Source organism: Oncorhynchus mykiss, chromosome 12 (genome assembly GCF_057628025.1).
Source record: "Oncorhynchus mykiss isolate SJ-2025 chromosome 12, ASM5762802v1, whole genome shotgun sequence".
NCBI lineage: Eukaryota > Metazoa > Chordata > Actinopteri > Salmoniformes > Salmonidae > Oncorhynchus > Oncorhynchus mykiss.
Window position 1 is genome coordinate 89,894,032 of NC_143033.1, and position 17,614 is coordinate 89,911,645.

A 17,614-nucleotide genomic window follows, 5' to 3' on the forward strand; every position below is an offset into this window, starting at 1 on the left:
TGCAAGGTTACTCACACAAGTGAGTGACTGCAAATGGATTTGAACCCATCTGCGCAATACAAGACTGGTATTCTATTCTAAAAGCCTAGGCGGTATTTAATAATGCAAGTCTTTGTGTCTTGCAGCCATCAGCTGTTGGATTTTGAAATTTGAGGTATGGGGATTCTTACTGACTTTAAAAAAACTATGTTCAGAATGTGCACTATCCCTAAATTCATTACAACAGCTGAGAGTTTCATATCTCGATAGAATACTATTTCTACAGCGTGATTAAAGTCCCTCCTCCCGGGTCACCAGTAGCTTCCACCATAGACAATCGGTACATAACTAATGCCGTGGAGAAAGAGAGAGGTGAATTTAAGTCAGCCTGGTTAAGTGGAAATGGTACATTGCTAATATTTAGTGGTATCCAGGCTCAGCAAGGGAAGATTCTGCAAATGGAAAAGCTTAATGGGAAGAAGATTAAAAGCCATGTACCTGGTGCTTATTCTAGGTTGAGGGGAGTCATCACTGGGGTCCCAATATATATGTCCACAGCACCTGAGATTAGTGCCACCTTAATTGGGGAGGACAGGCTCGTGGTAATGCCTGGAGCAGAATAAGTGGAATTTATCAAATACTTCAAACACATTATTTCCATGTGTTTGATGCCATTCCATTCGCTCCGTTCCAACCATTATTATGGGCCGTCCTCCCTTCAGCAGCCTCCACTGGTCCACAGATGTGAAGGGAAGCAGAGTGATTAAGGATGGTGTTCTTGGGGTTGTACTCATCCTTCTTCCTCCAAACACAGCAAGTGGAGTTCAGACCAAAAAGCCCTATTTTTGTCTCATTAGACCACATGACCTTCTCCCATTCCTCCTCTGGATCATCCAGATGGTCATTGGCAAACTTCAGACGGGCCTGGACATGCGCTGGCTTGAGCAGGGGGACCTTGCGTGCGCTGCAGGATTTTAATCCATGACGGCATAGTGTGTTACTAATGGTTTTCTTTGAGACTGTGGTCCCAGCTCTCTTCAGGTCATTGACCAGGTCTTGCCGTGTAGTTCTGGGCTGATCCCTCACCTTCCTCATGATCATTGATGCCCCACAAGGTGAGATCTTGCATGGAGCCCCAGACCGAGGGTGATTGACCGTCATCTTGAACTTATTCCATTTTCTAATAATTGCGCCAACAGTTGTTGTCTTCTCACCAAGCTGCTTGCCTATTGTCCTGTAGCCCATCCCAGCCTTGAGCAGGTCTACAATTTTATCCCTGATGTCCTTACACAGCTCTCTGGTCTTGGCCATTGTGGAGAGGTTGGAGTCTGTTTGATTGAGTGTGTGGACAGGTGTCTTTTATACAGGTAACGAGTGGAGAACAGGAGGGCTTCTTAAAGAAAAACTAACAGGTCTGTGAGAGCCGAAATTCTTACTCGTTGGTAGGTGATCAAATACTTATGTCATGCAATAAAATGCAAATTAATTCCTTAAAAATCAAACAATGTGATTTTCTGGATGTTTGTTTTAGATACTGTCTCTCACAGTTGAAGTGTACCTATGATAAAAATGACATACCTCTACATGCTTTGTAAGTAGGAAAACCTGCAAAATCGGCAGTGTATCAAATATTTGTTCTCCCCACTGTATATATATATCCTGTCACATATATAATATATATATATATATATATATATATATCTCCATATGTAAATATGTTATTGGAACTGACCTTTTAAATATTTCCTGTATATTTCTCATTATTTTATTTCTAGTAATACATTGATTATTGCATTCTGGGGGTTTGAGTTTGTAAGAAAGGCATTTCACTGTGCATGTGAGGTTAGGAGCTAGACAGTAGCAAGTTAATGTGTTTGGGGGAAGACCAGCAATTCATCCAGACCAGTAATGCGATCGACATGCCTCTGAAATAGTACCACCTAACAGCTTCAGAATTGTCACTCTCTAACATCTGCTCGCCCTCTCTCCCCCAGCCACTAAAACACTTAACCGCGGTATTGCTGAGTTCATTGTGATGGCCGCAGACACAGAGCCCCTGGAGATCATCCTCCACCTGCCACTGCTCTGCGAGGACAAGAACGTGCCCTATGTGTTTGTGCGCTCCAAGCAGGCCCTGGGACGCGCCTGTGGGGTCTCACGCCCAGTCATTGCCACTTCGGTCACCATCAAGGAGGGCTCGCAGCTCAAGCCCCAGATCCAGTCTACCAAGATGGCCATTGAGAGACTGCTGGTGTGAGAAGAGAGCTCGGGATGGGGGTTGTAGGGTTAATGGGACACCACCTGCTTTAGTCATTCAGATTTTTGTAAATGGGACAGACTATGATTTAATGTTGTCCTGCTTTGTTTCATGTCCTGTCAGACTTATGTACAGAAGATTCTATTTTGTAGGGCTATGTCCATTTTGAAATGTTGGGACAGAATAGGTATATCTGAAGCGTTGGAACAAAAATGGCTTAACTTGTTTTTAACATTACTATGTTGTAAATGTGGTAATTCTATATAGAGTATACGGGATGTCAAACCAAGCATAGTAGAATCATAGCAACTACACTTAGCTTTCCTTATGTTGACCTTTTTCCTTCATTTGGTGCAGTTAAAGGTGGACATGTTCATTCCAGTATTTGTAGTGTTTCATTTGGGAAACATTCCTAAATTGGTTTTAAATTATAATTTGATTACCACCTACACAGTGACTTGCCCAATGTATTTAATGTATAATTATGGAAGACCCTGTTCAAGTTTCAGCATTGTAATCAATGGAACCTCTATGGGCAGATGGATGCATGTATGACACTGGACACTTGGGTAAAAGCCATGTGGTAAAATGGGTTTAGATCCTGGCATCTATAGGGGGACAAGATTAGGTTGAGATCCTGGCATCTATAGGGGAACAAGATTAGGTTGAGATCCTGGCATCTATAGGGGGACAAGATTAGGTAGAGATCCTGGCATCTATAGGGGGACAAGATTAGGTTGAGATGTGTCAAGATCCTGGCATCTATAGGGGGACAAGATTAGGTAGAGACGTGTTGAGATCCTGGCATCTGTAGGGGGACAAGATTAGGTAGAGATCCTGGCATCTAGGGGGACAAGATTAGGTTGAGATCCTGGCATCTAGGGGGACAAGATTAGGTTGAGATCCTGGCATCTATAGGGGGACAAGATTAGGTAGAGATCCTGGCATCTATAGGGGGACAAGATTAGGTAGAGATCCTGGTATCTATAGGGGGACAAGATTAGGTAGAGATGTGTTGAGATCCTGGCATCTAGGGGGACAAGATTAGGTTGAGATCCTGGCATCTAGGGGGACAAGATTAGGTTGAGATCCTGGCATCTATAGGGGGACAAGATTAGGTAGAGATCCTGGCATCTATAGGGGGACAAGATTAGGTAGAGATCCTGGCATCTAGGGGGACAAGATTAGGTTGAGATCCTGGCATCTAGGGGGACAAGATTAGGTAGAGATCCTGGCATCTAGGGGGACAAGATTAGGTAGAGATCCTGGCATCTAGGGGGACAAGATTAGGTTGAGATCCTGGCATCTAGGGGGACAAGATTAGGTTGAGATCCTGGCATCTATAGGGGGACAAGATTAGGTAGAGATCCTGGCATCTATAGGGGGACAAGATTAGGTAGAGATGTGTTGAGATCCTGGCATCTATAGGGGGACAAGATTAGGTAGAGATCCTGGCATCTATAGGGGGACAAGATTAGGTTGAGATGTGTTGAGATCCTGGCATCTACAGGGGGGACAAGATTAGGTAGAGATGTGTTGAGATCCTGGCATCTATAGGGGGACAAGATTAGGTAGAGATCCTGGCATCTATAGGGGGACAAGATTAGGTAGAGATCCTGGCATCTATAGGGGGACAAGATTAGGTAGAGATCCTGGCATCTATAGGGGGACAAGATTAGGTTGAGATGTGTTTAGATCCTGGTATCTGTAGGGGGACAAGATTAGGTAGAGATCCTGGCATCTATAGGGGACAAGATTAGGTTGAGATGCACCCAGAATAGTCAGATTCAGTAATAACTAAATTGGCATCCATATGCTTTTATTAAATACACATTTCCACTTTTACAGAATTAAAATGACTACTCAAAAGCAACATTTACCAAGCATACCAATTAGACATATAAACTAAACCATATAACAGGCAGTCAAAAGGCAATTGTGAACATTCCTTCCAAATTTGCATGACAAAACACTTAACATGTTTGGCTTTTGTTCACTAATTAGTCTTAAATACTGGTTCACAATAGATTCTTTGGCCAATAAAGAGCATCTTTTATAAACAGGAAAAATAATAATCTTCCAATTGTAATAAAATGGGCCATCCTCAACTAAAGACATCAAATAAATACAAAACGTCACAATGCAAAAATAGACTGCGATGGTTGTGGAGAGAACATCTTGGTGACAGTTTAATGAAACACCCTGACCCCAAACGTTCACGTAACATTAAAAGAGAGGGTTCCATAAGTGTGTGACGAGGGTCATCCATCCTAAATGATACCGTTACCATGGACATAGTGACATGGCAACAGAATGGAACCATGCCATTGAGTAAGAGAACAGGCTTTCATGGTGAAATAAAGACCACTTTTGTCAGGCTTGCCATTGAGGCAGTCACACAACTGTCCTTCTCCATGAGTTAAGCCTGGAGGCGCAGTCACTTGGCAAGGTCAAGACTCACGATGAGACAGAATACCAGCCCTACTAAGGTAGTTAGCTGCCCTCTGGCATTCTCTCTGGCACAGAGTGACTTTGTTCAGCACCTGAACAGCCAGGGTCAGGTTGACTGTTTGGCAGAGATGCATACTCAGAGCTCTCCAAAAGGTGGCAGTCTGGAGCAATATAAATGAATGGTACAAGGACCTCCGTCTGGAGTTCTCCCTCAGTCCACAGAGAACTCGGTCTCTGAGGCAGTGCCGGGGCGGCTGCCCCCATGGGCATCCTTCCTCAGCTGCAGAGAGACACAGCTCAGCCAGCTCCGGCTGGTGGGCATCTCCCCCACGATCTCCCAGCTGTCTGTCTCCTCACAGTACCGCTCAATGGTGTCGTGGTACCTGGCGGACAGATGGGACAGGTTGTGTAGGCTCTGGTCAAAAGTAGTGCACTACATATGGAATAAGGTGCCATTTCATCAAAAGTAGTGCTATGAATAGGGCGCCATAGGCAGCCCAGATCCTTTTCATATTCTCCTTAAAAATATATTTTATAGGCCTTGCACCTGCCAAATCAGGGTCGTATTCAGTAGGCACCAAACGCGGGAAAACCGACTGAAATAGGGAGAGAATACGTCAACCTGTTCAATAAGAAACGCTTGCTTTCATTTTCTGTTGAAAACCATTTTGCTCAGGTGTGGCCTAATAAACACAATCAAGCTGAATATGATTAGAAAAGGCTTGACATGGAGCTGTCTTACCTGTCCCAGCCCTCCTCTCCACCCAGCACGTAGATCTTGCCGTCCACCACGGCCACACCGGGCCGGTAGCGCCTCTCCCTCATATGGGCACACATGGTCCACTGGTTACTCTTGGGGTCGTAACACTCCACCTTGTCTGTGTTCTCTGTGGACGCATGCCAGCCACCTAGGAATGGAATACAGGAGAAAATCCTAATGTAGTTCTCCACAGACAATGTGGAAATATCCTCTGGCATCAAACTTGGGCCTTACTACTTTTTTCCTGAGTCACTATGTATCAAGCATCTTAGAGTAGGTGTGCTGATCTAGGATCAAGTCCCCCATGTCCATGTAAATATATTCATTGTGATCTAAAAGTCAAAACTGATCCCTGATACCTATGACGTAGATTTTCCCCTTCAGGGTGCAGGCAGCAGAGCCGGAGCGAGCGATCTGCATGGGGGCCACCTCAGTCCATACAGATGTTTTAGGGTTGTACACCTGGGCCAGGTCTGTGCCGTCACCATCCTCTAGAACAGCACCACCTAGGAGCCAGGAGGACACTAATAAGTTACTATCTAATATTAAAGATGACCTGTAGACAATTCAAACTACCACATAAAGCAATTTCAGAAAAATTATATAAACCAAGTTGAACCTATAGAGTTGCTGTAGCTGTCCACAGTAAATACTTTGCCTGAGTTTATACAGTCATCCCAATTCTGATATTTTTCCCACAAATAGGTATTTTGATCAATCACATCAGATCTTTTTCAGAGCTGATCTGATTGGTCAAAAGACCAATTAATGAAAAAAACATATCAGAATTGGGCTGCCTGTGTAAACGCAGCCATAGAGTTCTCTGGAAGTGGGTGAGCAATGATCTCCCCTACCTGTGACATAGAGCAGTCCATCCAGTGCCACCACAGCAGGGCTGGTGACGGCCATCTTGACCGACTCCATGAACTGCCAGGTGTTGGTGTGGGGGTTGTAACACTCTACAGAGTCCAGGCGGGAACGGCCCTCCCAGCCCCCCACTGCAAACACATAGCCATCCAGCATCACCAAACCTGGAGGGGAGGGAGGGGGACATATTTATGGAAGAGCCAGCCTGCTCAACTTTAAACAGAGAGGAGTTATCCAATGGAAGTCTGTCAGCATTCACAAAGGATGTACTGTATTGGCTATTGTTTTATTCCATTACAGAAGTCATGGACGGGGGACCTAACCTGTTACAAAAAAAAAGTCACGTCCCCGGCTGTCCTTCTAACCAGTGTTATGACATGTCAGACAGTATGTAAAAATGTATAAATAAACTGCTAGAATTTACTGATTTTTACCTAGCTCTGAGCGAGCTACGTTCATGGGGGCCATCTCCAGCCAGGAGTCGAAGCAGGGGTCATAGCGCCACATCTCTCTGCTGGCTGAGCCATCAGGGAACTCCCCTCCAGCCAGGTACAGAGTGGAGCCTGGGGGAGAGAACATGGAGATTGGAATAAATTAGAAAATGATAAAATTCCTCACAAAATGTGTGTATTTGTGAGAAACTGACATTTCTCTTTTCTTCATCTCATTCAAGCATTAGGTAAAATGTAACAAAGGTCCTATAACAATCTATGACATAGGATCCATCTTATCACTAGGTGTTAATATACAAACTAAACCAAATGGTCCTCACCTGAAACCACCAGGCCGTGTTTACTGACAGCGAAGGGCAGGCAGGCCAGACTCTTCCACTGGCTGGTAAGGGGGTCAAAACTCTCCACGCTACGCAGCACCACCTTATCGTCCTCTCCTCCCACCGTCACAATCACCTCAGCTGTCCCTGTCACAGAGAGAGGCCAGCAGAGAGAGATGTCTCTGTGGCTCTCCAGTCACTTGTCCCTTCAGAGAGCTGATCATTGTATTAAAGGCAGTTGGTAGAACAATCCTCCAGGCATACCAGGGTTTGCGCTTCAGAAATCTAATTAATTAAAGCGCTAGGCGTGTGGAGGAGTTTGGCAAGTGGGAGGTTAAATGTGTGTATGTTCAAGTCCTTGTGTGTGTTAGGATAACAGGGTGTATTTGGAGTGTGTATGTTCATGTATCCATGCGTGTGGTACCTACCTGTGGACCTACGTGGGCGTGCTCGGGGGCAGTAGAGCTCTCCTCGTCGGTCCTGTAGCAGCAGGTAGTCCTTGGCCTCAGAGATGAGCCTCTGACAGCGCTGAGACTCCCGGACCACCTCCAGAGACTCAATCACATCGTGGATGTAGTACGGGCTGATCAGGGGCAGGCGGATGTGCTCCAAGACCTGCAGGGTGGGTTAGAATGACGACACATACACTGAAAACAAACGCACCCACTGGATATAGACATGAGCAGACAGACACAGGTAGGCATCTCCATCCGAACTCTACAGTTTTATTTATCAGAGCGACCTTGATACCTCCAACTTCCACTTAACATGATAGTATCGCTGACCTCTGACCTATCCAAAATGACATGGACTCACATCTGAGAGGCTCTAAATTATATTGGTGCCAGGCCAGGGTGACACCTTCCAGGGCCCATGGTTACTACAGGACCATACAATGGGGTTCAAACCCCTATAAGAATATTTTGAAGATAAATACACAACACAGGATGACAGGACTAATGGTCAATAGCGAATTGTAAATAGGAGTTGATTTTCAGTTCAACATCTGTTCTGAATCTGTGGAATGTCACTCCTGAACTCAGAGCAATGTGGGCTACATGTGCCACATTTTCATTGGTCTGTACATTTGAGTTGGGAGCACCAGACTGTTACTGTTGATCTTTCTTGCTATTTGGCCATTGGCCAAGTTGTACTGCAATGACTTCTGATTGGTCAACCCCAGGCTAGGGTGGGGGGTTATAAATGGCATCCTGTTATTTTGTTCGGTGGGGAAAAGCTGAGGACAGGGGAGACTGAACATTGACTCCCAGCATAACATCTTGATTTGTCCTCTGAATAAACCTACTTTTCTCCCCCTGATTTGCTTTGGAGTTTGTGTTATTGAAGAATAATATAAATTGCTAACATTTGGTATCATGTTCCTGATGAATTGGTCTGAACAACAATAAGAACTTATCAACTGTGTGTTTATCCAGAAGAAAGAGGCTGAGCGCAACCCACTTTGGGGAGTCAACTCTTAATCTCCTGATTGATGACAGAATTGCTGGGTGAGTCTAGACCAAAATCATTTTAAACAAACCAAATCAGGTTCAAATAGTGTATGCAATGAGTGATATGTATCTGTGATGTATAAGTGTTCAAGTCCTTTGTTTTATTACAGAGTGTAGTCCTTTCTTTACTCTATTAAAAAGGTTGGAGTCTGTTCTTGTGAAACCTTCTAGCAATTTTTACACGTGGTAAATGTAAGCCTTGTAAGCATTCAAAAGTGAACATAAGCAGCCAGGCCCTACAGAAACAATTTGTGTTCTAGAAGAGGTTGGGGTCCTCAAAAGGGGTTATATAAAAACACACATACATAAACTCAGAAAAATGCAACAACAAAAAAACACAAAAAAAAAAAACATCCTCACTGTGAACTGCGTTTATTTTCAGCAAACTTAACATGTGTAAATATTTGTATGAACACAAGATTCAACAACTGAGACAAACTCAAGGAATAATGTGTCCCTGAACAAAGGGGGGGGGGGGGGGGGGGGGGGGGGGTCAAAATTAACAAACAGTATCTGGTGTGGCCACCAGCTGCATTAAGTACTGCAGTGCATCTCCTCATGGACTACTCCAGATTTGCCAACTCTTGCTGTGAGATGTTACCCCACTCTTCCACCAAGGCACCTGCAAGTTCCTGGGCATTTCTGGGGGGAATGGCCCTAGCCCTCACCCTCCGAACCAACAGGTCCCAGACGTGCTCAATGGGATTGAGGCCATTGCGGACAGTCTGACCACTGATGGAGGGATGGTGCCTTCCTGGTGTAACTTGGGCAGTTGTTACCATCCTGTACCTGTCCCGCAGGTGTGATGTTTGGATGTACCGATCCTGTGCAGGTGTTGTTACACGTGATCTGCCACTGCGAGGACAATCAGCTGTCCGTCCTATCTCTCTGTAGCGCTGTCTTAGGCGTCTCACAGTACGGATATTGCAATTTATTGCTCTGGCCAAATCTGCAATCCTCATGCTTCTTTGCAGCATGCCTAAGGCATGTTCATGCAGATGAGCAGGGACCCTGGGTATCTTTCTTTTGGTGCTTTTCAGAGTCAGTAGAAAAGCCTCTTTAGTGTCCTAAGTTTCCATAACTTTGACCTTAATTGCCTACCTATAAGCTGTTTGTGTCTTAACGACTGTTCCACAGGTGCATGTTCATGAATTGTTTATGGTTCATTGAACAAGCATGGGAAACCGTGTTTAAACCCTTTACAATGAAGATCTGTGAAGAGTTATTTGGATTTTTATGAATTATTTTTGAAAGACAGGGTCCTGAAAAAGGGACATTTCTTTTTTTGCTGAGTTTATATTATACAACTTCTGACGTTAATGTAATGTCATTGTTAAGTGAGAAAACCACTCTGGAAAAGGGTGGAACAGCTCCTTCGGATGTGAACATGACATTTTAAATTCACTGTCTAGAACCATTTCAAAGTAGAGCAGGAGACACAGATGAAAGTCAGACGTGACCCCACCCTCTATGTTCTCCTAATCTATCCTTACACTGAGTTGTGCAAGGCAGATCAGATTTCAAGCAACTGGTTGGCACTGCCTGTCTTTGAGTCAACAGATTCTGACAGCAGTGACGAACAATGTCTTAGGCCAACCAGAACACAGGCTGTGAAAGGGAGTAAAGACAAACTTCCAGAGATAGTGATCACACATAAATCAGCATCTCCAAAACAGTTGGATTAATGGTCAAAAACGTTTAAGCTTCCATGAGACGTGGTTATCAGAGTTATGCAGGTTCCGAGTGAAACCAACAACATAATCCGTTCAGGAGAAGAGGAACCTGGTGTATGTCATTATTGCGGGATTTCTGATCACTGGCAGCGAGACTGTCAGAAAAGAAAACGTGATTTTATGAGAAGTGGCCAGGAGAAGCAGGGAAAATGGAAACAAGACAACAGCCCCAACGACACAATACTTGTGCAGAAATGTAAAAAGCTCTCTCCAGCTCAGCAGCAGAGGTTGCTAGATGCAGTGGAGGTAAACTAATAGACCCCCCCCTCTTACGTCCCATCTCAGCTGGTGTACATATGAAATTCGATGGAATATATGTGAACATGATGGTTAACAACTTTGCAGTAGATGTTTTAGTAGATACAGGTGCTGAAGTCACTGTATTGCCCACATCTTATGCAAAACATATATGTCCTCAGTACACAGGAAAGAAGATGGGAGCAACAGGAGTGGAGGGAAGACAGATATGAAACAAACCAAACCATTATCAATTTCTATTGGTCCAATGAAGATTGATGCAGGGGTGTGGATAGGCTCATTTGAACAACCTATTTTAGGCTTTGATGTTATTATGTAACTTGACTCAACATTGAACATTCCTTAAGAAAAGGTGACGTGGCAAATTAGACAACCCCAGAAATCTATAGTTCAGAACCATGCTATTTGGACTATGAAGAAAAATGACTGTGGAACTGTGGATATGGAATCAGTGTGCTTGACAGGTGATGCCCCACCTTGCACAAAACAATATCCCATTAGCAAGGTAGTTATGGCCTCTACTAAAGTAGTGAGTAAAGATCTATGGGACATGTGTATAGTTGAAAAGACACCATGTAATCCAGCTACTCTGATGCTTCCTCCAGACACCACAATGTGAATGTGGTGGGGACCATCATCACACCAAGCCTCATGACTGTGGTCAATGTGCCCGTGGTAACTGTCCTCGGTGCTGTAGTGAACCATGCTCTCTCAGATGTGTGATCACACTTGTTAAGACCTCTTTTCTATAACTTTGTGTGAAATCTTTCTTATGGCAACGGCAAGTACAATATGCCCTGTGTTTTATAGAAATGCAAGGTGTTTAATGTGAATTATTTTATGCTTACTGCTAATGTATTTTATTCGGTCTATTTTTTTATGTTTACTAATGTTGTTTTCTAAAATGACATTTTAACTAGATTTATTTTTTAAATGGTCTAGGGGGGAATATAAGAATATTTTGAAGATAAATACACAATGCAGAGGATGAGTGTACTAGAGGACTAACGGTCAATAGCGATTTGTAAATAGGAGTTGGTTTTCAGTTCAACATCTGTTCAGAATCTGTGGAATGTCACTCCTGAACTCAGAGTGACGTGGGCCACGTTTTCATTGGTCTGTACATTGAGTCGGGAGCGGGATACTGGTTATTTGGCCATTGGCCAAGCTCTACTGCAAGGACTTCTGATTGGTCAACCCCAGGCTAGGGTCGGGGGTTATAAATGGCATCCTGTTCTTTTGTTCGGTGGTGAAAAGCTGAGGACAGGGGAGACTGAACATCTGACTCCCAGCATAACATCTTGATTTGTCCTCTGAATAAACCTACTTTTCTCCCCCTGATTTGCTTTGGAGGTTGTATTTTTGAAGAATAACAAATTGCTAACACCCCTAACGTTTATGTAACGCTGAGTGACTGACAGCTGGAGTTTCAGACAGTCAGATCTACTGGGGATTCCAGAGCTTAAAACCCCCCCCACACCACAGTCAACAGAGAACTGTAGGGAGGGGGCGTAGCACAGAGCTGGACACAATCTGTCGCCTAGATACCGCTCAACACACAGACAATGGGGGACCACTGCATTGACTGTTGTGTTTTCATGCTAACCTTTTCAAAGCTCTGCCTGCGGGTGGCGCTCTTGTCCAGCCACAGCATGGTGGCCTCGAACACAGTCTCCTCCTTGGCTACGTTCAGGTGGTCGCTGGCGATGATCTCCGTCAGCTTGTCTGCACACAAAGAGAGGAACTCCTCCTGGGGGGACAGTGTTCAAAAGATTTTGAAATTTAAGCAAAAAATTGCATTGCTTATTGGAAGAAGTCCAGGTAGTCCCTCCCTGTTTAAGTCTAGTTTCTTCCTTTTGGTGCCTAATGAACATGATCCTGGGCTGGCAAGGGGCCAGCAAGGGGAACAAAAGACAGTTGACTATGATGTCACTTCCCCTTTCTCACATACACGAAGAATGGGAATGTCTAAACAATGAGACATGAGTCCCCTCCTTCATCTGCACTGTTCTGGAGGAACAACACGGGTGAAACCAAATACCTCTCTGGGATCATTGTGTTCAATGCAGCACAGATAGAGGAGAATAGAGGTGAAAAATACATTTGAAACTATTGAGACCAGGTCCCAGGTTTGGACTACACAACCCAGACCTCCCTTCCTATCTCACCTGTTGGCAGACACTGCCGAAGTGCTGGAGGATGTAGTCCATGCTGTGTTTCTCCAGCTCCCTACAGGAGTGGGCCTCAGCGAAGCAGTGGATGCCCACACAGTTCATCTCATCCATCTGGCGCTCCATGAAGCGGCAGCAGGCTTCGCGCACTGCCATCACATCCAAGAGGTTGGCCGCAGCCAGCAGGGCCTGGGGGTCACAGGTCAATGACATTTGATTTCAAGACAGTCGACTCAGGACATATATTTAGGAAATGGAAAGTGCCATTTACTGTATTTATGACTAGGAATGAAACTGACTTCAATTCTGGGGTAGTACAACTTTAATTTAACAACTGCAATGCTAAACCAGAAGTTGACTACAAAGTGAGACTGGAAGACAACGGTTCTACCTCACCTGCACGTTTGCCTTGGAGATGACCACCTCAGCCGTGTAGGCGTAGCTGACCAGCATGCCAATCATCTGGGACTCCACTCCGTTGATGGCCACCCGCTCCTGTCTGGACTCCATCAGGTCTGTGGAGAACATGGCCTGGGGAGGACAGAGGGGAGGGCAGACCATTAGGAGAAGGGAGAAACAGACTCCTGCCAATGGAGAAGCACCAACAGCAAATGACCACATGTAAGTACTTCTGGTCTGCAGTGAGTGACAATATAAAAGATGCACGGTCATCAGTAAACTGTATCCATTCAGTAAATAGTTGAGAAGCAGGGGCACCGTCAGCTTGCTCAGCCCCGTTGCACCACTGTATTTCCCTCTGGGTCTATGTAGTATAGCAGTTAGAATAATAATTTTTTTGGGGGGGGTGCTTATATTTGTCCTGTTATACACAAGTGTGTAATTTGCATATCCCAAATCCCCCTGAGACACCCGCATGGAGTGGGGTCACGGCCAGGTTCACCATTGTACTGTGCCCCTGGAGTAATTAGGGTTAAGTGTCTCAGGAGAACGAGGGCCCTGTGCTCAAGGGCACAGCGACATATTCATTTACCTTGTCGGCTCCGGAAGTCCAACGCTCAAACCTCGAGGCCACCGACTTATATTAACGCATAGTCTGACTGTTGGGAACAGTAGTGGAGAGGGTAGCAAGTTTTAAGTTCCTCGGCATACACATCACAGACAAACTGAATTGGTCCACTCACACAGACAGCATCGTGAAGAAGGCGCAGCAGCGCCTCTTCAACCTCAGGAGGCTGAAGAAATTCGGCTTGTCACCAAAAGCACTCACAAACTTCTACAGATGCACAATCGAGAGCATCCTGGCGGGCTGTATCACCGCCTGGTATGGCAACTGCACCGCCCTCAACCGTAAGGCTCTCCAGAGGGTAGTGAGGTCTGCACAACACATCACCGGGGTAAACTATCTGCCCTCCAGGACACCTACACCACCCGATGTCACAGGAAGGCCATAAAGATCATCAAGGACATCAACCACCCGAGCCACTGCCTGTTCACCCCGCTATCATCCAGAAGGCGAGGTCAGTACAGGTGCATCAAAGCTGGGACCGAGAGACTGAAAAACAGCTTCTATCTCAAGGCCATCAGACTGTTAAACAGCCACCACTAACACTGAGTGGCTGCTGCCAACACACTGACACTGACTCAACTCCAGCCACTTTAATAATGGGAATTGATGGGAAATTATGTAAATATATCACTAGCCACTTTAAACAATGCTACCTTATATAATGTTACTTACCCTACATTATTCATCTCATATGCATACGTATATACTGTACTCTATATCACCGACTGTATCCTTATGTAATACATGTATCACTAGCCACTTTAAACTATGCCACTTTGTTTACATACTCATCTCATTTGTACATACTGTACTCGATACCATCTACTGTATCTTGCCTATGCTGCTCTGTACCATCACTCATTCATATATCCTTATGTACATATTCTTTATCCCCTTACACTGTGTACAAGACAGTAGTTTTGGAATTGTTAGTTAGATTACTTGTTATTACTGCATTGTCGGAACTAGAAGCACAAGCATTTCGCTACACTCGCATTAACATCTGCTAACCATGTATGTGACAAATAAAATTTGATTTGATTTGATTTGGTCATCCCACGGGGGATGAGAGGGACATGTCCCCTCCGCCAATATTATTATTATTTTTTATTTATTTAAATTTGACCCCCTTTTCGTGGTATCCAATTGTTAGTGATTACTATCTTGTCTCATCGCTACAACTCCCGTACGGGCTCGGGACAGACGAAGGTCGAAAGCCATGCGTCCTCCGAAACACAACCCAACCAAGCCGCACTGCTTCTAACACAGCGCGCCTCCAACCCGGAAGCCAGCCGCACCAATGTGCCGGAGGAAACACCGTGCACCTGGCTGCCTTGGTTAGTGTGCACTGCGCCCGGCCCACCACAGGAGTCGCTGGTGCGCGATGAGACAAGGATATCCCTACCGGCCCAAACACTCCTTAACCCAGACGCCGCTAGGCCAATTGTGCTGTAATTGTGCCAATTGTGATGTAAGTATTCACAATTATAATAAAACTCAGTCTTGATCTTTTTTGTCTTCTTAATATTTGCCTAGAAATACCTTAATTCATGATGGTGCTGACTTATCCTTCCACTGTTTTCAAAAAACCCTTCAAGAGAGGCATAATAAAGTAATGTCAAACTGTGCACAATTGCAGGAAATGCCTTTTAAAATTTCCCCAAACATTCTGGGGAACGACTCCCAGATCCAACGTCTACTGTTTGTCCCCCCAAAGGATTAATAACGTTGTATTGTACTGTACACCACTGTCCATACCTGGAAGTAGGAGCTAAAGGAAGCCAGTACGATACGGTGACAGGGGAACTCCTGCCCCCCACAGCACAGTGTCACATCACAGAAGGCATTGTTGAGACGCAGGCTGTTCAGGCCCTCCAGGACCTTGTTGGGGTGCCTGGCCTCCACAAACACATAGTCCTCACTGTCCAGCGAGGCCAGGGGAAAGCCAGAGTCCTCAAGGACAGGAGATGGGGGCAGGAAGAAGGTGGCGGATGTGGCTGAGATGTTCACAGCAATGATTTCGGCCATCCTTTCACTTTAGTCAAGCCTGTAGGGGAGGAAGAGGCAGATAGACCGTCGCCTACAGTCTCTTTACCCAGCAGACCTGACCCACTTGCTTACAGCTGCACTAGGGTCAGACAGCATTCCTGTGTAGATTAAGAAACCGTGGACCTGGAGCGAGATTTGGCTCAGAAAACATACCAGGGATATGTAATCCAGGGATAAGAAATGTGTTGTACTACAAATTGTCCCATTACACTGACATCATGCTAGTTATAGGTAGTCACAGCAACCATTATGGTATGGCGCATTGAACAACAAAATGGCTGCTATGTCTTCTGCTATCTAGCATGAGGACAAAAATGACACTTTTCCAGAAAAACTAGCAGTCGTTCAATCTTCTCAGTTTAACAGTTGGGATAATGGGAAAATTAGGAGTACAACGCATTTCTCATCCCCCCCAGGTCAGCAGAGGCCAAATCAAGGTCCGCACGGCAATGCCATTCGACTCCAAAATGTTGTAATAACGTGAATAACAACTCCGTATAGCTCTGCATTGACATGACTGGTTGTGTTATGTCCTGTATAAACACAAACCCCCTTCCAAGACAACAGCTATGCGAATTGCAAGAAGTATGAATGCCTTGACTTCTGCAGAGCCGCATCGGAGTAAGTGCTGTGTTTGACTGAGCATGCAGAGGCTTTAAAATCGACACAGGAATGCTGCCCAACCCTAGAGCAGCTTTAAGCAAGCCGGTCGAATCTGCTGGCTACAGTCTATTTTTCCCCAGTTTGCCTGTCAAGAATATTTTCAGACCACTGGGGCAACAGTCTCCTCTCATATACGGACCTCTCCATAACAAATACAATAATACAAAATTAAAAAAAGAAGGTTAGTGAGGGAATTCATAGCAGCATCACAAGTGTCTAGTACAATTTCAAGACCAGATAATGCCATTCCAGTTCACACAACATAATATTGTAGTAATTACATTTCACCCTTGTTATGGCAATTACACCATTTTCAACCAATGCAATCATTTTGAGGAAGCAAACTGATTCTTTCGATTGAAATAGAACATTGAAACTGAAATTAGAACACTACATATGCAATGAGTGTGATTAAAACACTAGCAAGCTAGTTTGTTATTGCCGAAGATTTCTGGAAAGCGCTCAGACTGACTGACACTGCTGACAACTGCTAAGTTAAATGATGATCGACACTTGCCTCCTAAAATTGTCATTTATTGCCCAAAAGCTAAGACTGCAGACCATGCACTTCTACCCTGATATTGTGATAATATGTTACATTACCTGATAAACATTGCGGCATCAATAGAACAATCCAAATTTGTCAGGTGTCGACCGAAAAATTGTTAAGAATCGTGACCACCAGACGCCATTTCTTCTTTTCTCTCTGTTTTACTTTCTCAGCAAAGTGAAACAGAGCTCCTTATCGCCCCCTGCTGTTTAGGTCCTCAAAGGTCCTTGCTTGGTTAGACCCTAAAAGGTTGATCCATCATGAACCGGTTCAAAGTATAATGTAATAAAACACATTTTGTGTATATCAGTTAGTCACACTGTATTATGTATCTCCTTTGAAGCTCCACCTAAGTGTAAATCCACATATTATCACCAATAGCCATAATACCACTCCAGTGACTCATGGTTACATCAGAGATAGACTTTGTAAATGTCAGTGGTGATCCTATGCAATGTATGATACGGTCAGATTTCATATAATGACCAACATCTGCATACTGGCACATACACGACTGGTTGTAGTCACTTACAGTTTAGATAAAAACAACTATTCGGATGGCCTTA

At 44.6% G+C, this 17,614-nt stretch overlaps 2 protein-coding genes across 3 annotated transcripts; one reads left to right on the top strand and one right to left on the bottom strand.

The window, feature by feature from the left end:
- Nucleotides 1–1,948: 1,948 nt before the first annotated feature.
- LOC118937766 (NHP2-like protein 1) lies at nucleotides 1,949–2,471 on the top strand (the record flags this gene model as incomplete). Its single annotated transcript, XM_036938940.2, has 1 exon — nucleotides 1,949–2,471. A coding segment is annotated over one exon (288 nt), but the record flags the coding sequence as incomplete, so codon positions are not given.
- A 1,567-nt stretch (nucleotides 2,472–4,038) lies between these two features.
- LOC110539029 (kelch-like protein 24) lies at nucleotides 4,039–17,232 on the bottom strand. Of its 2 annotated transcripts, XM_090193984.1 has the most exons (13): nucleotides 17,102–17,231; nucleotides 15,545–15,833; nucleotides 13,156–13,290; nucleotides 12,757–12,948; nucleotides 12,195–12,338; nucleotides 7,515–7,701; nucleotides 7,087–7,233; nucleotides 6,749–6,877; nucleotides 6,302–6,478; nucleotides 5,807–5,953; nucleotides 5,430–5,595; nucleotides 5,235–5,283; nucleotides 4,039–5,070 (listed from the first exon to the last, which is right to left on the bottom strand). In XM_090193984.1, the coding sequence occupies exons 2-13, from the start codon at nucleotides 15,812–15,814 to the stop codon at nucleotides 5,053–5,055; spliced, it is 1,761 nt and encodes a 586-aa protein (XP_090050110.1). In that variant the 5' UTR covers nucleotides 15,815–15,833; nucleotides 17,102–17,231; the 3' UTR covers nucleotides 4,039–5,052. The 2 variants fall into 2 exon arrangements, with proteins under 2 accessions (XP_090050110.1, XP_036795222.1); XM_036939327.2 differs by lacking the exon at nucleotides 5,235–5,283 and having other exon boundaries at nucleotides 17,102–17,232.
- Nucleotides 17,233–17,614: the final 382 nt, after the last annotated feature.